The sequence below is a fragment of the Monodelphis domestica genome, chromosome 4 (assembly GCF_027887165.1).
Source record: "Monodelphis domestica isolate mMonDom1 chromosome 4, mMonDom1.pri, whole genome shotgun sequence".
In the NCBI taxonomy this organism is placed as follows: Eukaryota; Metazoa; Chordata; class Mammalia; order Didelphimorphia; family Didelphidae; genus Monodelphis; species Monodelphis domestica.
In genome coordinates this window covers 104458181-104485775 of record NC_077230.1, presented here as the reverse complement: position 1 = coordinate 104485775, position 27595 = coordinate 104458181, and the positions used below count along the sequence as shown (strand labels likewise).

Genomic DNA, 27595 nt, shown 5'->3' with positions numbered 1-27595 from the left:
CTTTCTTTCCCAGGACCAGTGCAAGGGTGATATCCAAAGGCATATTTAGGAAAAGGAACTGGATAAGGAAAAGCAACAAAGAGAGAATGCTCACCATACCTTACACATATCACTCCATTCTCCTGGTCCATTGTCATTGACTGCACGGACTTTAAATAGATACTCTGTGCCCGGAGTTAGATTATGTAGCTCCAGGTTCTGTTGCATTATGTCCTGTATGTGTCCACAAAGTTCTGTCCGTATGTTATTGGAGCAAATACTAAGTTCATAGAATTCCATCTCGAAAGAATCCACATCTTCTGTGGGACATGTCCAGTAAATCTATGAAGAAAAAGACCACATGATTCTAGTAGGCAAGACTGTAGTTTCTTCCTTCCTACTCCACTCCCTCCCAAAAGTTCATTTATTCAGCAAGATCTCTGTGGTTTAATTTGAGTATCTACGGCACTGAGCTTGTGGCTTAACAAAGACCAACATAATGTGGCCTTCATATATGACCTTTGGATTGAACACTTAATAGCTATGAAACCTCGGACAAGTATGTTAACCTGCCTTGTCCTCAGTTTCTTCATTCATAAAATGGAGATAATGACGCTTTGCACTATCTGGCTCTCAAGGCTTCTGTGTAGAGATCACTGTAAATTTTGAAAGGACTATTCAAAGGCTATTCAAATATGTTAACATAATAATAAACTATGAGGTTGCATGTCAATGGGAGAATGCGTGAACAAAAGTTATGGCTTGGGAATGTGATGGAAGACTGTTTTGTGTAAGAAATTATGAAGAAGATGGATTCAGAAAAACATGGAAAGACTTCTTATATACAGTGATGTAAAGTGAAGTGAAGATCCCATTTTTTTTTTGTTTTGTTTTTTTGAAGATACTGGAGTGGTTTGCCATTTCCTTTTCCATCCCATTATAGATGAGGAAACCGAGGCAAAAAGAGGTAAGTGACTTGCTCAGGGTTACAAAGATAGGGTCTCTGAGCCTGGATTTGAACTCAGGTCTTCTGTCCACTGTGCTACCTAGCTGCCCCTGGCCAGATGTAAGGAGATTGGCACAAAAGGGTAGAGAGGATGTTGATCTGATATCTTGTTGTTAAGTAGAGGATAAATCTAAAGCTAGAAGGGACATCAGAATCCATCAATCCAACTCCTTCATTTTACAGATGAGGTCCAGAGTGGTTAAGTAATTTCCCTAATATTACACAAATAGTAAGTATCAGAGCCAGGAGAATATGAACGTAGGTCCTCTAATAAGATTCTGCCCTTGGAACCACTGTGGGCTCAGGGGTGTGCTAGTAAATGTTTAACAACAGTCTCTCTGGAGGATAAAAACTTAAGCATGACAGACTTTGAAATTTAATCTACATTATTAGCATTCCTTTCATCACTTTCTTAAATCTATAGAATTTATACAAAACTTATATGTATACAAAACAACAAATCAAGTCCTGATTTTATAGCCTTTGCTGATTTTCATGGTGAAAATGCTCTTCTGAAAATTTAACAGGAGCTTTCAGAGCTGGTGGATCCCTATCTTAAAGGGATCCACACAGCTGAAATGGTGCCAAAATACTATGTTTTTTTTTTTTAAGTATTTTAAGAATGTAAGAAATGTTGCATTGACTCACCCTTTGTGGGCCATCCAGCCCATTATTTTTTCTCTAATAGGAGCAGCAAAGGTTGTTTTCCAAGTCTTTTTGATATCAAAATTAATTGGTTAGGCATATCCCCCCCATCCAAAGCAATCTAATTTCTTAATCAAGAACTCATAATTGTAATTGATACATAATGTATATATATATATAATTTATATATGAGTTATTTTGTATGTAAATTAAATTCTACCCTTTTAAAGCTATTTTTATTCTTAATGACTATACATCTTCATTGGCAATACCCCTTCACTGGTAATTAGATTTCTGTGGTTAAAGAATATAGCACATGGGGTAGCTAAGTGGTTCAGGTGATTCAGTGCCAGGACTAGAGACAGGCGGTTTTGAGTTCAAATCAGTCCTCAGAAACTTCTAGGCTATATGACCTTGGGTAAGTCATTTAATATCAATTGCCTAGTTCTTATTGCTCTTCTGCATTGGAACTGATACTTGTATCCATTCTAAGATAGAAAGTGAGAGTTTAAAAAAAGGGGAGGGGGAATTAAAAAAAAAACACTTACTGGTGTCAACTTACTGGTAATGATTCATTGTTTAGCCTAGTTGATCTTCAAACCTCAGGTATAGTTTCTTGTTCAGATTCTCTACTCAAAGCCATTCCAGGCTGGTTGAACTTGCTAAAACTTAAGTTTCTTCTGGGATTCTGCTTAGATTCTCTGAGAACCTGGGATTGGCTCTACACTACAATGGAGAGTTAAGAATTGGGATTGAACCTATGCTTTCATAGGCCTATTGAACTCTCCCAGGAATGAAAACTCTCTCTTCCAATGTATATTGGCATCTCCTCTGCAGTTATAGCCTTAGAGTTGCCTATAGCATTAGGAATTTAAATGACTTGCCTAGTGTAACCCAGCCAGTATATGTTAGAAGTGGGGCTTGATCCAAAGATTTTCAGGCTTTAAGGCTAGTCCTTCCTGGGACTAAGTTTTAAGGGATTCCTTGCTTCCTTGCTTCCTTGCTTCCTTGCTTCTTCCTTGCTTCCTTGCTTCTTCCTTGCTTCCTTGCTTCCTTGCTTCTTCCTTGCTTCCTTGCTTCCTTGCTTCCTTGCTTCTTCCTTGCTTCCTTGCTTCCTTGCTTCTTCCTTGCTTCCTTCCTTCCTTGCTTCCTTGCTTCCTTGCTTCCTTCCTTCCTTCCTTCCTTCCTTCCTTCCTTCCTTCCTTCCTTCCTTCCTTCCTTCCTTCCTTCCTTCCTTCCTTCCTTCCTTCCTTCCTTCCTTCCTTCCTTCCTTCCTTCCTTCCTTCCTTCCTTCCTTCCTTCCTTCCTTCCTTCCTTCCTTCCTTCCTTCCTCTCTCTCTCTCTCTCTGTGTGTCTCTGTTTTATTCTGTCTTCGTCTCTCTGTCTGTCCCTTCTCCCTCTCTCTGTTTTCCCTCATACAATGTCTGGAATATAGTAAATATTTGATTGATTGATCGATCTGTACTTCTCTGAAATTGGTCAGGAAACTCCCTCTACCAGTGTAGATAGCCAACTGTTCTGCAACTTAGTTTCAGAGATTTGCCTAGGGCATGGGGAAATTAAATGTCTTGCCTAAAGTCTAGCAGAACTAGAATGAACCAGAGGCTTACTTGAACATGAGTCTTCCAGATTCCAAGACCAAATGCCTCTATTTCATGCTGTTTCTTGTATTCTCTAAATGAGACTCTTTAAATCTGCCCATATTAAGGCTTAGCTGCCATTATAGACTCACTCCTGAATTCTTCTTATATTGATGAACCCCTATTAGTTTGGGTTTTCATTTCCAGCAGAGTTAAGCATCATTTTCTAACTTGAGGATATCATGGTGTATTTCATCTTCCAAAGGACTTTTGCAAATATTACAGGAGATTGGAAAAGGATGGTATAATTAATAGAGGTTTTGAAGTCAGAGAACCTGAGATTGAAACCCAGCTTTGCTTCTTCCTACCTAGGGAACCCTGGGCAAGTCATTTTAATACTTTGGATCTATATTTCTTTTCATGTGGAAAATGAAGGGTTTAGAACTAGATAATCTCTAAGATCCCTTCTGGTTTTAAATTCTATGGGGTCAAGAATCTATTTTACTGTTTGCCCTTTTCCATCAGAAAAATTCTTATTTATACCTATCTTTTATTTCCTGATTTCAAGTCAACTTTCTATACATATACAAACTAAAAAGTAATATATAATTTATTTAAAATATTCTATGATTGCTAAATGGGCATTCTACAATTCCTACTTCAACGGTAATAAGATTACATTGGAAAAATATTGTACAAGTTCAATTCTCCTCCTTTTTCACATAGTTTCCATGTGGCAAGTCACCTTTTTAAGGCAAATCTTTCTGCCATGGATAAAGTGAGCCTTTGCATGGAAGAGTTGAAAGCCAGGCAAAACATTGTCCCAGACAAATTTATTTCATGAATCCAGTGTTCATAGGCCACTCATCCGCATAGCAATCACTTATTTTGGCCCAAGAATAGTGAATAGATATAAATTCTATTTTACTGGGAGTTAAACTGAAACAAAATGGAAGAATTTCGTAATTTCCCCAAGTTCAAATAGTAGCCTTGAGGTAGATTTGGTGGACCACACTGTTCTCTGTTGTGTGGAGCTCAGAGTTTTTAAATGATTGCTTCTTGCAATGAGAGAAGAGTGTCTTTATAGAAACAGATAAAATAGCTAAACTGCTGTAACAATTGGCAAATTGTATGGGAGTTCATGATTTCTTGATAAGCAAATTTTTCTTCATTTAAGCAGTAGTTTTTTGGAACGAGTTGTCTGTAACAGAAAGAGCCAGGGATCTGGCAGCAAGTGAGACCTAGATTCAAATTATGCCTTTGAGACTTCTAGGCTATGTGGGCATGAATGAGCCCCGACTTTGTGAGCCATAGTTTTCTTATTTGTAAAATGGGAGCATAAGACCTGTAAGTGCTTATCTCATTATGGATGTTCTATCACATAAGATGATGAATATGGAAGCTTTGAAACCTTAAAGGATTATAGAAATATCAGCTATTGCTATTATTAGACACAGGAAATTATGATTTCTTTGGAGTAGGGAACTCTCAGTGCAGGAAAGTTCCTTTGCCAAAGCCAACTAGCTGCTCCTATATCCAGTTTGGTGCTCTCTCTTCCTATTTGAGTCTGACATCACTGACCTAGAGAACTGTGAGGTTATGTCAGTATATGTCAGAAACTGGATTTGTATCCAGTTTTCCTACCACTCTGTTTATGATTCCATCCTGTGTGATGCCAATGATAGAATACTAGACCAAGAGTTGAGAAGATCTGAATTCAAATCCAGCCTCAGATACTTACTAGCTAGTTGTACGACCCTGCACAAATCACTTAACATCTGTTGCCTCAATTTCCTCATCTGAAAAATGAGAATAATAATAGCACATCCTTCCCAGGATTGATATAAAAATAGAATAAGGTGTTTGTAACTTTTTTTTTGGTAAAACTTTAAGGCATTATAGAAATTCTAGCTATTATTATTTTCATCTCCAAATTGGATTTATTAACCCCGGCTCAGAACTGACTTCTTGTGATGGAAATCTTATCTCTATGTTTAGTTTTTTAAAATATCCTTTTGATATGTTAAGCATTTCTTAAAGAAGATAGTAAAAGAAATCACTGTTATCTAATCACAAGTCCAGGTAGACCTAATTCCAGCATTTGGGATGGTTCATGGATTTTCTCTAAGACATCTGCTAATTCATTCATATTTCCTGTTTATGGATATTCAGTAGACATCTTAAACATAACATATCCAAAACAAAACTCATTATCTTTTCTCCTAATTTCTCTCTGACAGTCCCTACTCCTCACCTCCTCCATTTTACCTATTACTCTAGAGGGCAAGAGTTATCATATTACAATCCCTCAGGCTTGAGACCTAGGAGTCATCCTAGACTCCTCACTATTTCTCATCCTCCAGAGCTGAGCTGTTTCCAAGACCCATCTTTTTTTTTTAAACTTATTTTATTTTTTAAACCTTTACCTTCTGTCTTAGAACCAGTACTCTGTATTGGTTCTAAGGTAGAAGAGAGGTAAGGGGGTGAAGTGACTTGCCCAGGGTCACATAGCTAGGAATTGTCTGAGGTCACATTTGAACCCAGGACCTCCTGTCTGTAAGCCTGGCTCTCAATCCAGCGAACCACCTAGCTTCCTGCCCTCCTCCCCCCAAGGCCCATCTTTGAAACATCACTTAAATTAGTCTCTATTTCTCTCCTTTGACATTGCCAGTATTCTAGCACAGGCCCATATCACATCACATCTGGACCACTGAAATAGCCTGCTGATGGATCTCTCAACACTTAATTTATCCTCCAGTGGGCCACCCAAGTGATTTTCTTAAAGTGCAGGTCCAACAACCTCATCTTCCCCTCCTTAATAAACTCCAGTGGCTCCCTATGATCTCCAAGATCAATTGGAAAATGGGCTGACATTCAAAGTTCATCACCCAGCCCCCTTCTACCTTTCCACTCTTCCTGTGCCTTACTTCCTCCACATGTACTCATTGATCCTGTGACACTGACCTCCTACTCCTGGCGTGTCCAAGATGATGACACTATCTCTCTGCTATGGGAATTTTCTCTGGCTTTCCCCCATGCCTAGAATGCTGGCTTCCCTGGCTTGCGTAAAGTCCCAACTAAAACCCTAGCTTTAATAGGAAGCCTTTGCTAACCTCTCTTAATTCTAGTGGCCAAGCTCCCCTTCTTCAGGATTCCAAAGTGCCCTTTCTGTGATTAGGATTGCAGGATAAGTTATCATTTTTTAAAAAAAGACATTTTTAATCAGCAAACATTTACTAAATTCTTACTTTTCTCTCTGAATTATTTCCTACTTATTCTATATTTAGCTTACTTTGTATAGTTTGGTTTGCTTCTTGTCGCCCCCATTAGACTGTAAATTCTTTGAGGGAAAAAATTGTCTTCTGTCTCTTTTTGTATCTGGAGTGTTTTGCATTGTGCCTAGTAGGTGTTTAATAAATATTTTTTGATTAATTATGATTCACTGATTAAAATAGGCACCAATATTATTCCTGCTTACAATTCCACATCCTTGTGATGGGTAGGTGGAATGGTTTCCTCTTTGATAGAACACAACCAGATGTTAAAAGAGAGAAAGTCAGGGGGAGTCAGGTGTCTCAGTGGAGAGAGAGCTAGGCCTGGAGATGGGAAGTCCTGGGTTAAAATTTGACCTCAGCTCTGCAGTGTGACCCTGGGCAAGTCACTTACCCCCAACTGCCCAATCCTTATGTTTTTCTGCCTTCAGACCTATTGATTCTAGGACAGAAGATAAAGGTTTTTTTGTTTGTTTGTTTGTGTGTTTTTAAAGTGAAATTCACATCTTGTTCCTTGAAGCAACCATGCTTCTACCATGTTTTGCTGTAAACCTGAATCTTTATTAAGAAAGCACTTTGATAGTTGCAAATCAAATCCTCGATATTCATGATCAAGTCCAATCATTCAGTCAAATATCAATATTCATTAGCATGGAAGCTACTTGTCTGGTAGGGATTTTGTCATTCCTGGTATATTTGTATTTAGATACAGTGTATATCTCTCTCTATATATATACTTGGCATATAGGTACAGTACCTAGCATAGTCTTTCACACAGGAAGTATTTAGTAAATGTTTGTTGATTGAAATTTTTCTTTTTAAAAAAATGATAACTTATTCTGCAATCCTAATCATGGAAAGGGCCCTTTGGAATCCTGAAGAAGGAGAGCTTGGCCAGTAACAAATGACAAAGAGAACCAATTTCTAAGCTCTCATTGGCACATGTTAAGAACTGTATTGGCTCCATAGGGTTATTCCAACAGTCTCCCTTCCTTGCTCTGACTCAATGGATGGAAAAAATAGATAATTCAGTTCATCAAGCATTTATTGAGCTTTCTGTACAAGGTACTCTACCAGGTAGTTGGGTCAGAGATGGAGGTGAAAAACAACATAAGTACTAGGACTAGGGCATATGCAAGTATATCAGTAAGTATAATACAAGGAGAGTACAAATGGCAGGATTCTTGCCTCTCTTTTCTCCTTATTAGATAGGATACTTGTTATTTCTTGCTACCGTTAGTGACTTTTGCCCGTAGTTATATCCTTTTCCTTATTTCTTCCCTAAGATTTAGTTTTTGCTATGAGTCTTGGGGTGGGAAACATGAACTTTGTTTTAAATGTGTCTAAAGTAACCCCCACCCCCAAAAAACCAAAACAAAAAACTTTGAGCAATGATGCTGCAATGAGTGAGCAGTGGGTCCTGGGACAGTTAAAAAACTGACTCTGCCACTAGTTAAATGTGTGACACTGGGCAAGTCACAACATTTTTTTGTTCTCAATTTCTACACTTTATAAGTATAGAATTTTAAATTTTATTTATTTTATAAATGAGAGGGATTGGGCAAGGTCCCTTCTTTTCTAAGGTCCCTTCCAACTACAGCTCTAGAGTATTTTCACTTTTATATCATGAAATATATTTTAGCTGCTCACAAGTTTGTTTTTTTTTTGTCCTTTCCTTTTTAATTCTCAGCTATATGAATAGCTTGGTTTCCCACCCCCCACCCCTACCCCAAGGATTTAAACAGCTTGCTGACCTTGATTTGGTCTCCCAAGTAAGATTACCTACTTGAAGAGAAAATGATGACTGCTTAAATGTCTGCAGTATTTCTCGTTAAGTGAATAGAAATAAATTAATTATTCAGAGAAGCTAAGTTATTCTCCCAGATTCTCCAAAGTCTGATTGATACTCCATAGGTAAACTACTCAGGGAACTTCCTGTCTGGAAGAACTCTAGACAAAAGACTCTGTAGGCAATATAGAGAAGTCCCAGACCCTTTTCCTGTCAACCTATGTATGCATATCCTCCATCACTTTTTTGTCCTTCCCCCGCATCAACCTCTTATGAAATATAACACAGAAAAGACTTACTTTGGCAGCTCTTGGATACACTAGTGTCTGGTAGATGGCAATAAGTCCTGGAACTTTCAGATTCCCTTCGTGGGTGATGTACCAGTTGTGGAAGCTGCTGTAGGTCTGGATTTTTGAGGGGTCAGCACCCCATGTGCTTTCATGAGGTGTAGCCCAGTAGGTAGAGTACCCTTCAGGGCCCTTGGAAGTGGGGATGGACTGTGTCCTCCCATATGCTTCAAGAAATGTCTTGCCCTGGTTAGGAGGGTTTGAGTGGACGGACTGTGAAGAGCAGCTGCGTTGACATATTGGACGGCCCGTGAAGTTTTGGGTACTGAAGGTGACTTTTCGAGAAATCATCATTTCTGGATGCATGGGGTAGGGACTAGGTGGAGAATCACCTGCCTCTTTCTGCCGGTTAGGGAAAAGGCTGTTTAAGGCATTTGCTAGCTCCAGAAAATTCAGCTGAAGAGCCACTGTGCAGTCTGCCTTAAGCAGTGGGTCAGGCCGATAGATATTTCTGAGCCCGTTGTCTATTTGGTCTACTAAAGACTTGGCTGACTGTAGAAATGCCACCTGACTTGTCTCTTTTAAAGCTTCTTTACAAAAGTCAAGAAGTCCATCCATTGTCTTAATTTTAAGAGTTGTGGTACACACATATTTGTTAATTTCCTTTTGCCTGTTTCCTTCCAGTTTCTCCATTTGCTCCATGCAGGCTTTCTCTTTTTCTTGAAGAATATGCCGTAGTCTTATGAATCCACTTCGGATCTCTTTCCTTTTTTGGTCTTTTTGGAATTTTACAGAATTCTTTAGAATGCTGAATTCTATCAAGTCGTTATCAATCTCGTGTCGTGCTGAAAAACAACATTTCAACTTTAGATGAAAGACTTTTTAATCTTCCCTGATTTAGGAGGCATCCCTACACTATAGCCAGTCTGAGCAACTTATCTTGCCATTAACATCTAAAACATCATTTAGCATCACTGAATAAAGTATAATTTGGAATTTGCTCTATAATACTTCTCCCCTTTAGCCCCTACCCCCTTTAAATTCCTTCAGGATGCTAATTGCTTCATTGTGATCCTTTCTCCTTGTAGTGGTCAAATGGAAAATTAAGTGGAAGTATAGTCAGGAGCCTTGAGTTAAAATTCTGACTCACATTAGTGAGCATGGCTGAGTATTTATTTACTCCTTCTGAGCCTCAATTTTCTCATCTATAAAATGAAATTAATAACACATTCTACCACCTCACAGGGCAAATCATTTTACCTCCCTAGGTTTCAGTTTCACCACTTTGTAAAATGTGGACAATAATGTCAGGGACCTTAGAGTATGCTGTCTCCAGTGGTCAAGACTTCCCTTGATAATCGTTTTAACCATAATTCTTGTTGTTCAATAGTTATTCAATTGTGTCTATCTTTGTGATCCCAGTTGGGATTTTCTTGGCAAAGATACCATATAGTGGTTTGCCATTTCCTTTTCCAGCTCATTTTTCAGATGAAGAAACTGAGAGCAAACAGGATTAAGTGATCTGTCCAAGGTTACACAACTGGTAAGTACCTTAGGCCAGATTTAAACTCAGAAAGATGAGTCTTTCTGACTTCAGGACCACTGCTTTATTTACTATGCCTTTTAGTCGTCCCTAAGCATATTTTACTTGTTGTGGAACCTTGTAGAATAACCCCTTGGAATATTCCTGTTTATTTTTAGAGACAGCTATCTAAGTATTTTGAGTTAAGCATTTGCAGGGGGAAAGGAAAGAATCAACAGGCAGGAAATTAATCACCATAAAACCAATTTTCTTGACATATTTGGTTGACCCTTAGCAAAAATGTGAATTTTCTGATTTCTCTTTTGTGCCTTTAGATTCTCTGCATTCTTTTTCTTTCACTTATTTTGTTCTTCCCAATTCTGCTGCTTTTAAGAAAGCCTGTTAGTTTAGGACCATAGCTTTAAGTTAGAAGATGAGCTTGAAGGTCATCAAATCCAATTCCCTCACTTTAAAGGTGGAGAAACTCTGGCCTTTAAAGGCAAAATGACCTGCCCAAGGTGGCATAGGTTAGTTAAGTGCCAGAGCCCAGATTCAAACCCAGGTCCTCTGACTCAAAATCCAGTACTTTTTTCACTGAACTGAGAGCAGCCTTAGTCATTAACACTTTAGTTTGGATGTCAGTCACAACTCTCTTGGCTGGGGCTGGGATGGGGAGATACTACGTTTTTAGAATAATTTTTTTCATTGGGGAATGACCAATTTTGTTGTCATGTGATACTGGATGGAAGCCATTTCTAGCAGGCTAGGGAGGACCTAATTCAGGGTGAGGTGTGTGTATGTATGTATGTGTGTGTGTGAAATAAGGCAATTTTTTGGCAAGTCTTTACTACTCACTAAGAAAGGAAAATCAGGAAAAAGTATTTCTGTATCCTATATATTTTTTCTGGCCTTATAAGCATGTAATCGAAAGAACTCTATAACTGAACTAGGAAAACCTAGGTTCAAATTTCAACTCTGTTTCTTACTGGGTGACCTTGAACAAATTATTTTATCTCTCTGGACCTCTGTTTTCTTAACTACAAAATGAAGAGTTTGGATGAGATGATTTCTAAGATACCTTTGAGGGCTAAAATCTAGTGCTATAATCTCTAAATTAACAACATGTTTAGTAGAAGTATTTGAACAAAAAGAAATTACAGATCTTTTTATAAACAAACAAGATGCCTTTTGGGCTAAAAGATGTCACTTAAAGCACCAATTGCATAAGGTTTGTTTTCTCTTAGATTTTAATTTTTCATCTCCACACAAGATACTGTAGGTGAATACATACTATGTACATATATATGTATATAAAATATAGATGTGTTAACTAACTTATGGTTTACTGTTTTCTAGAAATTTTAAATCTTTTGGGAGAGGAGTTGTAACTTCCCTTGTACCAATAAAATTATATGATGTGGGTGACTGCCTACTTCATCTATATATGTTAAATGTAGATTTACCAATAATTTACTAAATTATTATTATGCTTATTATTTTTATATTAATTTAGCATATATATTATACATAATATATATTTTATATGCATGTAATACATATAATGTATATTATTCTACTAATAATTAGTAAATGTTCTCTCAAAAAAATTATGATGAGCTTGTCGACTAAATGCCAGGACAGAAATCATTTTTCTAATTCTGCTCTAGCTCTCATACAAAATAAAGATCCCATTTGCAAACAGAGTAGTCATTTTTCAGATTGTCAAACAAGTCACACCATCATAGAGATAGAATTGGTTTGGGCTTAATATCGAAAGAAGTTATGCTGAGAGCCCGAACCACTTTTGGGTGTGCTAAAAGAAATCCATTGGGAAAACAAGATAGTAAAATAAGTAAATGAAAAAAATCTGCTAATTTTGACTGACTTGCTAGGAAGCTGAAAAAGCAGAAAAGGAATTTTTCAAATCCCATACTTGGTAAATAAGACAGACTACTGTAATTGATTTGATTTCTAACTGTTTTCAGACTCCATAAAAGTCTGTTCTTTGCTAAAACAACAACAAAAAGGGGGCACCTCACAGTTCCTTTCCATGCGCTTACTTAAATGTTTGTTTAATTGAATTGGGCAGAGAATTGAGCTCTCCTCTACACTAACCTTCTATGTCAATCTGGGAATTGATTTTTTTTTTCCCACTGCAATGCTGCCTCCCTAGAGAAAACCTCCCCAAGTGATTAAGCCATTATAGGGGCAGGGAGGTTGTCTTCCAAAACTTATCACTTGCAGCAAGTAAAGCCAATTAAAAAATAATTACTGATTGATCTTTAGACCTTAATTTACAGGCCTTTGACCTACCCTAACTCATTTGACACAGAGAGATAGTTCAAAATATTTTAATCCTCCTCAAACAGAAGAGGAAACATTCAGAGTTTAGAGAGATCACGTGATTCACAAAACCAGTAAACCAGGCTGTGGTTGTTTTTTACAGATTATTCCTTGTGGTTTCCTTTAAACAACAACTTCCCTTTTGTATTGAAAACATTCCATTAAAGGAATTTTATTTGTCATTTATCTTTTCAGGAACATGGCGATTAGGCCCAGTGGAGGATGCTTACAGCCGGCACTGAGTGTTCATGAAAGGTGGCACTGAGTCAGCTTTTGGTGCCTGCTTAGCTACCTCTTTATTCTCTCCTGAGGCCTCTCCCTACTTTGCACCCTGCTAGTGCTCAGAGATTCCCACTGTAGCGCCCCAGCAATCTTCGCGTTAGGGCCCAGGGCTTTCTTTCTCTCGTCTCCAATCAAAACTCCCATTCATTGTAAACCTCAAATTTCCTTAGACTTATAAATGTTGGAAATTTCACCATTGGGATATTTCATACTTGGAAAATTTCTTACTGATAGTCTATTGGAATGGGAACCCCATTGGCATGGGAGGTTCCTTCTCTTCCCTTCTTAAGATTACTTTAGGACAGAAACCTTTTGCTGAACAATGGAAAGGACTTTGACCTATGCTTAAGCATAGAACAGGAATTTCTTTGAATCATGATTGATTTTAGAATTGATACAATGGAGATACTTGGAATCAATCTCCACCCTATTCAGTCCTAACAGGATTGAGTAAGGGCTGCAGCCTAGATCAAAATTTAATTATTCCAATCTCTACCCTACTCAGGTTAACAGGATTTAGAAAGGGCTGTAGCAAAGATTTAATCATTTGAAAATATGACCTTCAACAGACATGTGCAAAAGCCAGAAACCTCTGGGCGGTCCTGGGTTAAGCTAGAGCCTCCATTGGCACAGGAAAATTGATGAACAGTGATTGGTAGATGGGATAACTGAGGGGAGGAACTTGGATGGTTTCCTAAAAGATAGGAGGGTCTGAAGACTGGAGGAGAGGGTTGAGTAGTTGGTCGGTGTGGTTCGTGTGGGCTCTGAGAAGCTTGCTCTGAAGGAAGCTGAAGGTGGGGGCCTCTGAGACTGTTTCTCCATTTTGGTCACGTGAGTAATAGGGACTGATCTCTTTTCTTTGCCCCAGCTATCTAAGGGCTTGGGCCTTTTGGCCCAGCCTAAACAGAAGGGGTATTTAAGCCCTATTTCCTTCTCTCCCTTGTCTCTCTCTCTATCTCTAATTACTTCCTCCTATTGTAATTAAACTCCATAAAAGATTGACGGCTGACTTAAGTTTTCATTTAGGAATTACATAACTGATTCCTTGGCGACCTTAAATTAATATATATCAGTCTTTTAAAGTGATTCCCTTGTAACATCCTTCAATTCAATTGATTGCCAGTATTTGGAGAAAAAGAAATATGCATTAAATTCACACTGACAGGTGACTGGCTAATAGGACTAACTCTTGGGGGTTGTTTGGGGGGGGTGGCATTTGAAAAGAGGAGACTAGCTTATTATTTTAATTATTTATGTTTAATGATATGATACACTTCTATATCCTAGGCAGCCAGAGAGTATAGTGAATAGAACATTGGGTCTGGAATCAGGAAGACCCAACTTCAAATCGGACCTCAGATATGACCTTAGACAAGTCGCTTAATTCTATTTGCCCCTGTTTGCCTCAGTTTCTGCATCTGCAAAATGTGAGCTGGAGAAGGAAATGGCAAACCATTCCAGTGTCTTTGCCAAGAAAACTCCAGATGTGGTCAAAGTCAGACACAACTGAAGTGACTGAACAAAACAACATTTGTATATCACAATTAATTATTATATTAATAGAAAACCTACATTATACATACCAGCAATGTGTATAATGTATGATAACAATAAAAATAATCCCCATTTATATAGCCCTTTAAAGTTTATTAAGGACTTTCCCTCCAACAGCCCAAATGAGCTGGTAGGATATCAGGGGAAGGTGTTTTGGGGCAAAGAGACCTTCCAGGGCTCCCTCAAGTTTCTGTTTATGGACAAGCCAGGCCCTGGCCATATGCATGAAGATAATACTAGCTGAAATTTATGAAATGCTTTGCATACATTATCTTATTTTATTCTTACTCCAATTTTTATTCCAAATCTGTGAAGTGGTTGTCTCAATGTAGACAAGGACACTGAGGCTCAGAATTTAAGTGACTTGTCTATGATCTCATAGCTATGAAGGCTTGGAAGCAGAATTAGAACCCAGGCTCTCCCTGACTTCTACCCAAGTCTAAAAACTCTTTCTATTACACTGTGCAACCTTCCCCCTCCTCCAAAAAAAAAAAGTTGAGTCTTGGTAGATCTGGAAAGAAAAATGTGACAAAAATCATAAGAGCTAACTTTATAAAGCACTCTAAGGTTTGCAAAACCCTTTATAAATATTTACAAATATTATCATCTTTAATCTTCCCAACAATCCTGGAGGTAGGTGCTGTTATGATCCCCATTTTGTAGTGAGGTGAAAGTAAAATGATTTGAGCTGAGTCACAGTGCTTTTAAGTATCTGAGGCAGGATTTGAATTCTAGTCACATTCAGAGCTTTATCCACTAAATCACTTAGCTGATAAGGATGATCAAATAAAAAGTGAATCTTTCATGGCTATTCTCCCTCTTAAGCGGATTAATTTTATGCTTTCTTAGAACTAAATCACGGGATCATGAGCTCAGAGCTAAAAGGGACTCTAGAGGCCATCTAGTCTAATCTCATTTTACAGATGGGGAAACTGAGGTCCAGCAAGGTTCAGCAGTTTACCCAAGGTCACACAGATATTCTATACAAGCAGGATTCCTATGGAGGTCCCCCGACTCCTAATCCAGCTCCCTTTTTTTCCCAACATACTCTGCTGCCTCCCTCGTGATAGTACAAATTGCTTTGGCAACTCACCTTTACTTCTGGGATTCTAATATATATATGAAAATACATATATATGGAAAAATTAATATATATATACACATATACATCCCTTTGTTTTCTTTCTCTCTCTTTCTCTCTCTCTCTCCTCTCTGTTCTCTCTGTTTCTCTCTGTCTCTGTCTCTCTCCCTCTCTGTCTCTGTGTCTCTCTCTCCCTCTCTCTGTCTGTCTCTCCCTCTCTCTCTCTCTATCCCTCCCTCTCTCTCTGTTTCTCTCTCTCTCCCTCTCTGTCTGTCTCTCTCTCCCTCCCTCCCTCCCCCCTCTCTCTCTGTCTCTGTCTTTCTCCCTCCCCCTCTCTCTCTGTTTCTCTATTTCCCTCTCTATTTCTCTCTCTCTGTCTCTCTCTCTTTCTGTCTGTCTCTCCCTCTCTCTCTCTGTCTCCCCCCCTCTCTGTCTCTGTCTCTCTTTGTCTCTTTGTTTTTCTCTCTGTCTCTCTGTCTCTGTCTCTCTGTCTCTCTGTCTCTTTTTGTCTCTTTCTCTCTCTGTCTCTGTCTGTCTGTCTCTCTCTCTCTCTCCATCATTTGACTTCCCTGCACATACTCAGCAATGCATTGCCATTGGCTTCTTTACTGTTCTTCACACAGGACTCTCCACATTCCAACTCTGTGTCATTGCACTGGCTGTCTCCCATTCCCAGAATGCTCCCCCCCTCCTCATCTCTGCCTCCTTCCTGGCTTCTTGTAGCTGTACAGAGTCTCTCTGGATTCCCTCTGACATTATCTCCAATGGACTCCTTCTAGATCTTAGACTAGGCAGCTGGGAGGCTACACCAGGAAGAGCTGCCTTGAAATCCAGCCTCAGACACTTACTAGCTGTGTGGCCTGTGGCAAGTCACTTAGCCTCTGGGCTAGCTTCCGTTTCTTCCCCTGTAAAATGGGGGTGATGATAGCACCCGCCTTGCATGGTTGTGGCAGGCACTTCAATGAGGTGATGTTTGTAAAAGGGCTTAGCACAGGCACTGGCACACAGTAGCTGTTAACATACATGCTTCCTCCCTTTATAGGTTACTTATTTCCCTTGCATGTGCAACCTTTTCGTGCTGTCTCCCTCCTTTGGTTCTGAAGGCAGGGATTGCTCTTGCCTTTATCTATCCCCAGCACAGTGCCTGGCATAGAATGAGCACATCAAAAAATGCTGGCTGACCACTGACTGATTGTTAAGGACAGGGGCCTGTTGATATGGAGAACTGCTTTATTTATTTATTTTTTAAACCCTTTCCTTCCCTCTTGGAGTCAATACTGTGTATTGGCTCCAAGGCAGAAGAGTGGTAAGGGCTAGGCAATGGGGGTCAAGTGACTTGCCCAGGGTCACACATCTGGGAAGTGTCTGAGGCCAGATTTGAACCCAGGATCTCCCATTTCTAGGCTTGGCTTAGATGAGGAAATGAATCAGAAAAGTTAAATGACTTGGCCAGAAGCCCATAACTAGTAAACATTTGCGGTGGGATTTGAATTTGGCTCTTTCTAGACTCCAAGTCCAAAGAAATCCTATTTTTCCCTAGACCAGGCGGCCCCCGAGTTTTCTTAATTTGGAGGCCCCAGCCCCAGGCCCCATTCGGAAAGGGGAGATATAGGCGGGCAAATAAAACTTCCAACCTGTTTTGAACCTGGCCATGGCACTGAAGAGAGCTGCGGAGAGTTGGGAGGAGGCTTCCACCATGGGAAGGCTGTCATGGCCCTCGTGGTAGATGCTCTTACAGAGGCCACAGAGCAGCTCGTTGTCGGTCTTGCAGTACTCAATGAGCTTGTTGTTTGGGTGGTAAATGCAGTGCTTCTCTATCTTTTCCTGGCTGCTGACATCCATGAAGAAGTGGTCCTGCATGGTCACCCCCATGTGCTGGGTCCTGAGACACTCGGAGCAGAAGTTCATGTTGCACGTGGTGCAGTACTTGACGGCCAACCTGTTGTTCTTGCACAGCTGGCAGAAGACCGGCTTGGAGGCCGGGTCAAAGCGCCACGTGGGGATGTTATTCTCCTGCATGAAGCGCTTGGCCAGCCGGTTGCGCAAATAGTGCTCGGGCAGCAGCACCTTGTCCGTTTTGGGCAGGCAGTGGGTGGAGTGGCATACGGGGCACGCGATGATGGTGAAGATCTCGGTGATCTCGGCCGCTTCCTGCACCTTCTTGAGGCAGACCTGACAGATGCAGTGTTGGCAGGGCAGTATGTAAGAGTGCATCCGCAGCTTTTTGCACAAGGGGCAGACGAGGTGGTTCACCAAATTACCCTTTGGTAATTTGAGTAAGTAGTCGCAGCTGTCTGTGGAATTCATCTGAAAAAATCTTGAATTGAGAGCACTAGTAAGGAGACGAGGTCTGAAAGTAGAAGCATGGAACCAGAGCTTGTTATAAATGGAGGGGACCTTAGTCTTGTAGACCTTCTAATCCACCCCCCTCGTTTAAGGGATGAGGCCCAGAGACACTAAGGGACATGCCCAAGGTAACACAGCATTCAAACCCAGGGCCTTGGGCACCCAATGCAGCACTCTTCCCATTATATCTGGCGCCAACTCCTTTATTTTAGGGATGAAAACAGTGAAACCCAGAGAGGGAAATGATTTGCCCCAGGGTCACACAGTTGCTCTGGGACAAGAATCCAGGACTCAATAGCCTCTAGAGTTTTCTAGTTAGGTCATACTCAATTAATTAATTAGGAAGTGCTTATTATAAAAAAAAAAGAATAAGAATATAGCAACCCTGTGAGGTGGACAGGGTTGAGGGGCAGGGATGGTTTCGGCCTTTCTTTGTAACTCCGGTGGCAAGCACAATGCCTGGCTGGTGTTATTTCCTTGGTGAAGGAGATGCTGAGGAATACTTAGTTGTAATAGTGCCCAATATCTGAAACTAATTCACAATAGAGCTGGGACTCAAAGCCAGGTTTTGTGATGCCAAATCCAAATCCACTTTTTACTTCTCCATATTGCTTTTCATTTTGCTAGTTCTAATGGGGGTTTCTGGAAGGAGAGTGGACTATCTTTGCCTTTGAGGCTTTAACTCCTCACTATTCTAGAGACTGAACATGAAACAATGAAAAAAATATGGTACTGCCCTGAAGGAGTGGAGTACAAAACATGCACAGATAGTGGAGAGTGATAATCAGACGGAGAACTAGGCAACACACTTTGAGAAATCTTGGCTATGTATTCAATAGCAACCCAAAGTGCTTCTTCCTGGGAAGGCAGGCCAGTGTAGCTGAAAGAAGCCAAGCACCCCGAGGGACACAGGAGGTCCCTGGTGTCAGGAAATTCAAACCACCACTAACATCTTGGGCCCCATCTTCCCTCTGACCCCGATAGAGATAGTCTAAGTCCCTGAACACAAGAGTGTTGGGAATAGCAGGGCTTCTAGCCCAGTCCCCTCAGCCACTGCCCTAGGAAGATGAAGCCCAGCCACTGCTCCCGCCAAGGCTACAACTATAGCTACTGAAGGACCAAAAAAGAAAGTTCTTGCCACCAAAGTCCTTAGAGTTAGAAATGGAAATGATTTTCTTTTCTTTTTGAACACTCTTATCTTCTGTCTTGGAACCAAGCTAAGTATCAGTTCTAAGGCAGAAGAATAGTAAGGGATAGGCAATGGGGGTCCCGACTTGCTCAGGGGGTCACACAGCTAGGAAGAATCTGAAGCCAAATTTGAACCCAGTACTTCCCACCTCTTGACCAATGAGCCATCTATCTGCCCCTTCAGATTGATTTTCTAACTGCTTCCTCCCCACTCTCAATAGGATGTGTTCATTCCCAGCTCTGCATCTTTGCTTATGATATTTTCTCATATTATCTACCCCTGGGTGTTCTTTCCTCAATTCTCATTCAAATTCTTTCCATCTTCGAAGGGTCAGATTAAATTTCATGTCCACCATGATTCTTTCCCAACCACTCTAATAATTAGAGTATGGGATTCGGAGTAAGGTTCCTGGCTCTCATACTGACTATGATCCTGGGGAAGTTATTTAATTTACCTCAGACTCAATTTCCTCATTTGTAAAATTAGAAAAAAAAATTAGGCACACCTCATTTTATTGTGCTTTGCGAATGTTGCATTTTTTATAAGTTGAAAGTTTGTAGCAACCCTTGATGGGGCAAGTCTTTTCCCAACAGCATGGGCTTCATATCAAGACTCTGTCACATTTTGGTAATTCTCACAATATCTTGAATTTTATCATTATTAATCTCTCTGTTATAGTGATCTGTGATCAGTGATCTTTGATGTTACTATCGTAATTGTTGTGCGGAGTCATGAACCGAGCCCATATAAGAAATAGTGAACTTAATTGATAAATAATCTATATGTTTTGACTGCTCTTCCAATGGAATGTTCCTCCATCTCTCTCCCTTTTCTTCAGCCTCCCTATTCCCCAAGGCACAATATTGAAATCAAGCCAATCAATAACCTTATGATGATTTCTAAGAGTTTGAGTGAAAGGAAAAGCCAATTGATGTGACGAATTTCACTGTGATCTTAATTGAAGAAATTGTCACTGCTACCCCAATCTTCAGCAACCACTACCCTGATCAGGAAATAGCTATCAACATGGAGGCAAGACTCTCCACTAGCAAAAAGATTATGACTTGCTAAGGGCTCAGATGATGGTTGGTGATTTTTAGCAATTAGAGTTGAAGTTAAGCCATGCACTTTACTTTTTTTTTTTTACATACTATTGTACAGTTAATAGAGTACAATATAGTGTAGACATAACTCTTATATACACTGAGAAACCAAAAAATTTGTCTTATTGCAATCTTCACTTTATTTCAGCGGTCTGCAGCCAAACCCACATTTGCTCTAAAGGTATGCTTGCACTTGGTACAGTGGACAGAGCTCTGGTTCAAGTCAGAGACCTGGGTTTGTATCTACTGTTATCACCCTGGAAAAATCAATCAGTCTTTCGAGAATTCAGTTTTCTCATCTGTAAAATGAGGGATTAGATGGTCTTTCAGGTCCCTTGGAACTCCAGAGCTTTGATTCTATAATCCAATGACTTCAATAACTACTTCCAGCTCTAACCTTATGATCCTAAATAGAATTGGCTCTACATCCTTCAACAAGTATTATAAAAATGTGAGATATTATTTTACTGTTGCTGATCACACTGTTATCAGAATTCTTAAGATATTTACTGTACATACCTCAAAATTTATCTTTAATTCCTCTCTAACTAATAGAATTAAATTTTAGAGTTGGAGAAGAGCACAGACTTCTTAAAGACTCCACAATCTTTTTTAAAAAATTATTTTTGGGGGGCAGCTGGGTAGCTCAGTGGATTGAGAGCCAGGCCTAGAGATGGGAGGTCCTAGGTTCAAATCTGGCCTCAGGCACTTCCCAGCTGTGTGACCCTGGGCAAGTCACGTGTCCCCCATTGCCTAGCCCTTACCACTCTTCTGCCTTGGAGCCAATACACAGTATTGACTCCAAGATGGAAGGTAAGGGTTTTTAAAAAAATTTTTATTTTTTAAAGAAAAACTGTGAATTTGGAAGGAGCACTAACTGGCCAGTCTCAACAAGGGAGGGCAGGATTTTATATAGTCAGAACCTAGGAAAGAAATGAACTTTTGGAAATGGGACAAATAGTGATAATCTTTTAGCAGAAAGACCTTGCAGAGGCAAGTTAGGAAGCCTTTCTTTATAGGATCTCTGGTCTAGTTGGCAATATTTGACTGTATTGGCTTTTGTGCACTTGTATAGGAGAAGGGACCTGGACATAGCCATAAGACAGGAGCCCCAGTATCTGAGGCAAAAGGGAGCCTCATTTGGATCTCTATTTGGTGACAGTTTTTTTTTTAAAAAAGGGACCTAGGAATTCTGGATGAAAGATGGAAAATGGACATGTAGCACAGCCCATCTTTCCTTATTACTATGGCTTTTGAATCTCTTACCACTTTTCTTAGGTTCAATATGACTAATATGAGGTTCATTAGAACCACAGAGTTCATGCTCTAAGCCATCAATCATCAACTCCATTTTGCTAGATAATGTAAATAACACAATTCAAAAAAATCTAATTAAAACATGAAAACAACAACAACAACAAAAGATGGGAAATCAAATAGCAAACCCATACTTCGCACCTATGCATGAACAGGCACAAGGTCTAGCATATCCAGAAGATTTTTAATCTACTTCCCTTTCAATTGTTTGGATTCCTCAAAATAATGGAGAGGGATACAGTGGTTTCAGAACTCCTGGTCCTAGAGCCAAATGCTTAGGTTGTGATGCTGTTAGCTTCTTGAAGTTCTTTGCAGGAACTTCTTGGGACCGTCTAGAAAAGGGATGAAACATCTCCCTTCAACTATAAATTCTTGGTTTTGGAAACACCACAGCCATACCATTGCCAAGTTTCATTTAAGTTGTCCCTCCTTCCAGAGCTCTTTGCTTCTTTTTCCTTTTTTCATGCCACCCACATGACTCCAACAGCTGTATGTGTGTGTGTTTTTAAAGCATCCTCTTTGAATAGCCTTCTCCACTAGAATCCTCACCCTGTAACAGTAGCAGGTTTGCTAGTACAAGCAGTAAAGGAAACCTCTAGTCATCCACACTACAGGAGGCCTCAGGATACAAAGAGCAGTGCTGCTCCCATTTCATTATGCATAGCAATGGGGAGTCCTTGACTGCATTTGGACAAGAGAGGGACAATGATGAGAGCAGCATTTTAGAAAGGTTATTTTGGAATTATTGTGTAGGAGAGATTGAGGGGACAAGGATGCAGGGAGTTCAGTGAGAACACTGCTGTGGTAGTCAGGGTATGAAATGATAAGGGCCTGACTTGGAGTGGTAGCCATTAGAATAAAAAATGACAGATGAACGTGATTGTGAAAGAAGACTTGTTGGTTCATGAGGTGTGAAGAAAAAGGAAGAGTCTGAGATGACTAAGATTTGGAACTGGGGTCAAAACTAGGAGAATGATGGCACCTTGGAGAAGGACAGAAACATTAGGAGGAACTTTTTGAATTTGAAATTTGAAAATTTGAAAAAAAGAGATGTTGCAGTTTTGGAATTATTTTCATTTCATAATTTCCCTAATTTTCTGCCTCATTTTCATATCTCTTTGACCTGTATAGATTTCCTGCTCTGCCTGTCTAATTCTCTTCCCTTACTGTCATTTTCTATCTTTAGTCTACTGTGTCTTTTCTGTATCACTCTAATTCTCATGGCTATCTCACTCTTTCTGGCTTTGTAGTATAGGGGAAAGAATGCTGAGTTCAGAGTCAGGACACTTGTATTTAAATCTGGAATGTCTCACTTCAAAGCTGTGTGAACATATAATGAGCCACTCCAACTCTCTGTACCTCAGTTTCCCCCTCTGTAAATTGAAGCTAATGCTTACACTCAAAAGATCTTGAAAAAAAATGCTTCCTAAATTTTTAAGTTCCATTTAAATGTGGACAATTATTATCTATCATTTCAGACTCATTCCAGTCTTGCTTCTTCACTTCTGTCTCATATCTATTTCACTTGTGACTCATATTATATATTGTACACATATATTTTCTTCCTTGGTATAACATAAAGCTCCTTGAAGGTAGGAATCATCTTGTTCTTTGTATTTATAGCTTCAATATAGGCTTATTAAAATTATTTATATGCTGATTAACAACTTATTCAAGCTTGTTATGCCTATAGGTTTTTGTTAGTAAATTATGATTGATTTATTCATCTGTTTACTCTACATAGCACCACTGTCTCTCTGTATGTATTCTCTGTGCCTCTGTACTGTTTCTTTCGCAGTATTTCTTCCTCTTTCTTTCCCTTTCTTTTCTCCATTTCTCCCCCCTTTTTAGGACAGACTGGAGAGTTGACAGAAGGCCACAGCTCTGGCTCTTTCTATTGAAACAGATATGGAAATCTACGCTGCAGGATTGAATTCTCTGCAGTAATAATGCTGAGAAATCCTTGAGTACCAGAAAATGAGAATTTAGCATAATATATAATCCACAACTGTCCTTCTTGAATTAATGTAAATTTCATCATATTTTCAGGACTTGGTGTTAAAAAGGAGATTTTCCTTATCCATTTATGCTACATTGGCAAGTTAACATTGTTAGGATTTTCATAAATGAAGAAAGCTAGTAAAACATAGTAGAATGGATTCTGAACTTGGGGCTTGAGTCCTACTTCTCTTACTTAGTAGCTGTGTACTCTTTAACAAGTACAACTTTTCTGAGATTGTTTCCTCATTTGGACACTGGGAATAATAATATGTGTATTTCTTTATCTTATAGGATTATAGTGAAGTGTTTTATGTGATTTGTAATCAAATACTATATTTTTAGTCTTTGCTCTGAATTTGTTAGATATCTTAATTTCAGTTTTTTATTGTTGTTTTATGACCTTTTAAAAAAATTTAAATTTCTTTGTTTGTTACATTAAAATATCCAGCTAACTCCCTCCTCTCTTCCTATTAGAGAAGGCTTTTCATTTGACAAAAAGATCTTTGTATTTATAAAACTATGTCTTGCTTATTTCTGTTTATCAGTTCTTTCTCTGGAGGTGGACATACGCAAGTCATTTTTTCAATATTTCTGTTACTGTATTTGATGCTCTCTTATCTTGTGTGGGCTGGAAGTGCCGAGTGCAGGGTGATTACTACTCACAGGCTCAGATCCCTTTCCTCTCCTTGACATAGGAGCTTTGACCAGCCCATTTTCACACTGCATTTATTCACCTGGAGCCGCCCCCCCCCCCAGGGGCTCATCATATTAATGCTAAACTTAGTGCTGATATCTACATGGCCTAGGCCTGTTGCAGCTCAGAACTTTGGTGCTCAAGAGTTCCACCAGCCTCAGCCTCTCCGGTATAGGTTTATAGGCATTTATAACCACACTCAGTGTTCCTTCTGTTGTTCAAATATTTGTATGCATGTAAAGTTTCTATTGTGTGTGCATGTGCATGCATCCATATGTGTTTGTGGTAAGGGTGAGGAGTTAGGCATCTCCAGTTCCAACTTGTTTTAATGGTACAGGTGGATGGGGAAAAATATTTGCCTGGGAGTCAAAGATTGGTGCTAAAATCCCACCTCCATTACTTACTATGCGTGTAACCTTGGGCAAATCACTTAACTTCTTAGGACCTCAATTTCTTCATCTATGGAGTGACACAATTGGACTAGATGATTGTCAGGTCACTTTTCTAGCTCTAAATCTATGATCCTAGAATCCCTTTTGCTCTTGACCCCTATGATCAAACATTTTAATAAGCTCATTATCCTCAGTCCTTCAATTCCCCGTCTCCTTTGACTCTCTGCTCTCCTCATCTTCTAACTTTGAATTTGGGTAGCCTCTAATATATGCCTTCCATGAGCTTTTTGTTGTACCACCAAGAATTCTTGGAGGAAATAAGTGAAATCATTTTATGAAGGCCCCAAAGAAGTTTGTCATCTTACCTAAACTCACTAAAAAAAATATGTTTCTTTTATGGACTCTCTACCATGTTCCACACAGTGACTGTTCCAAACTTTCTCTAAACTCCCAGTCCATCAATCAATCAATATTAATTAAGTACCTAAGATGTTCCAGGCACTAAGTTACACCCAGGAGATAAAAAGCCTAAAGCATAAAGAATGAAAAACAAACAAACAAACTTCTACTTGCAATGACCCTCAGACTGCCTTTCATATCTGCACTATCCATTTCCCAAGTTTGTTGTATATTACACAGATAGTATGGCATAGTAGATTAAAGGCCTGGACTTTGAAATAGAAAGGTGTAGGTTCAAATTCTACCTTTGATATTGAGAAATCATTTAACTTCTCTAATCCTCAGTTTTTCCATCTTTGAAATTGGTACCTATTATAAGATTATGATGAAGATTGAATGAGATTATTTATAGAACTTTGCAAACTTTAAAGCATTCTTTGGCTGATTAAAAATATCGTTATGTACTAAAAATCCTTAATTATCTTCAATCAGATTTCCATTTCCATTGTCTATTTAAGCTGTTTTCTCCAAGGTTACCAGTGATGCCTTAAAGATAAATCCCATGTCTTTTGCAATCTCTCTAGCCTATTATGTCTTGGTTTCTGTAGGGTGGTTCTTCCTATTCTTTTATTCATCAAAGTGTGAATGTCCCTATTGTCATTAGGAAAAAATACAAATTCCTTAACCTGGCATTCAATGTCCTCCATGTTTTGGCTCCAACTTAACTTTGGCAATGTATTTTCATCCAATTACCTTCATGAACTCTCTTTTCCACTCCTAAACTGAAATCACTATTCTCTCATCTTATCTTATACTCCCTTGTCTTTATAAACCAATGATTTCATGTCTGATGTGCTACTGATTGAGCCATCTGGATTTCTACTCATTCTCCAAACCATCTTTGTAATGTAACCTAGTAGTTCTAGGGCACAAACTTATACTAACCACATAAGTGAAAAGAACAGAAACTTCTAAGTAGGCTTTGAAATTTTGGTTTGTTTCTCTTCTGACTTGAACTGGTCATTGTTTTTTCATACTTCCCTAAGTACTTCATACACAGTATTGGGCATATAGTCGTCATACAATTTATACTTCAATAAAGCTTCCAGGTCTAAGAAAAAATACTTTAAGTAGTCAGAAAGGAAGAATTCAACTACCAAGAGTCACAATCAGAATCATACAAGATTTAGCAGTTCCCATTATTAAGAACTAGAAAGCTTATAATATATACTATTTCAGAAGGCAAAAGGGCAAAGATCAAGAATAATTTATCCAGAAAAAAGGTAATATTATTCTACAGGAGGAAAACAGATCTTGAATGAAATAAGAGACTTCCAAGAATTCTTGATAAGAAGACCAGAGCTGTTCAGAAACTTTGAAATATGAACATAGAAGTCAAGAGGGACAAAAAACCAAATATGAGCAAGCAATCCTAAGAGCTTAATGAGAATGAATTCTTTCCATGTTGATATGTGGAGCATCATGATACTTGTATCTCCTGAGAACCTTGTCATCATCAAGAGTCACAGAGGGAGTCTAATAAGACAGAAGACTTGGGAGTGGTTGTATTTTGTTTTGTTTTTGTGTTCTTAAAAGAAGAAAGAGCAGGGGAGAAAAGGAATACCCTAAGGAAGTAAAAGGAGAGGAAGTATGGAGGAAACTATCTCACATAACTTGTGTATGCAAATAAAAGATTATATAAATAAGAAGGAAGGAACAGGAAGATCAGTTCACATTTTATATCACTTTCATCTGACCCAATTAAAGGAGGCAAGAATGCATACACACACACACACACACACACACACACACACATACACAAACCCACATGCATTTAGTGAGGAAAGTCATTCAACTCATCAGAAAAACAGGAGGGAAAGAGGATAAAGGACAATAGTGAATAAAAGAGTACATAGATTAAAGGAGAGATAAATCCTAAGAAAAACAAACTCCAACCAAGGATAGTGGATCACTAAGAGAGACTTAGAAGGAAAGAATTAAAGGACAAAAATCTGTGAATTGGGTTCTGGGAGATGGAAAGAGTAGAGGAACAGGGGAATAGATGCAGAATGCATCAAATCTAGAGCACTGTCCTGAATACACTCCTCTACCTCACCATATTCTTCTTCTATATAAAGAAGGGGCAGAAAATTGACCTTAGAAATGACAAACTATGGTACCAATGGAAGTGTGATGGAACATACTACCTACCTCCTGAAAGAAGGACTCAAGATGCAGACTGAAATCTCTCTGTCTCTGTCTCTGTCTCTGTCTCTGTCTCTGTCTCTGTCTCTCTGTCTCTGTCTCTCTGTCTCTGTCTCTGTCTCTGTCTCTGTCTCTGTCTCTGTCTCTGTCTCTCTCTCTCTCTCTCTCTCTCTCTCTCTCTCTCTATATATATATATATATATATATATATATATTTGGACATGGTCAATGTAGGAATTGGTTTTGTTTTTCTCCATTTGTTAAGTCTTTGTTTCTTTTTAATTAGGGGCAGTGGGAGAGAAATTTGATTTGAAAAAATTGGAAAAATAAAATTAAGACATTAAAAAGAATATGACTCGAATGTAACTAAGATCAGAAAAGCAAGAACTAATTAGGAAAAAAAATCTTTGCAACAAGTTTTTTTTATATTGAAATTAAGGAAGCTGTTTCATTGACTTGGGCGGGGGCTCTTCTTCCTTTGTTTGTTTCTTCCAGAGGTGGATCAATTATCATGTGAGAACTAAATATAAGTCTCTTTCTCTGCTAAAAAGGAAGACTTTTTGTTTATTAAGCATTATTTGATAAATCCTTTGGCTTATTAGGATGTGG

At 39.0% G+C, this 27595-nt stretch overlaps 1 protein-coding gene across 2 annotated transcripts in view; it reads right to left on the bottom strand.

The window, feature by feature from the left end:
• TRIM42 (tripartite motif containing 42) overlaps positions 1-27595 on the bottom strand; it is a 57831-nt gene that overhangs the window by 18009 nt on the left and 12227 nt on the right. The window contains exons 2-4 of one of the 2 annotated variants that reach the window (XM_007493953.2): positions 16975-17657; positions 8571-9403; positions 100-321 (exon numbers count right to left, since the gene is read on the bottom strand). In XM_007493953.2, the coding sequence (XP_007494015.2) occupies positions 100-321; positions 8571-9403; positions 16975-17657 (1738 nt within the window). Of the gene's footprint in view, positions 1-99; positions 322-8570; positions 9404-16974; positions 17691-27595 lie in introns of both variants that reach the window. The other variant, XM_003341197.3, reaches the window with a different exon arrangement.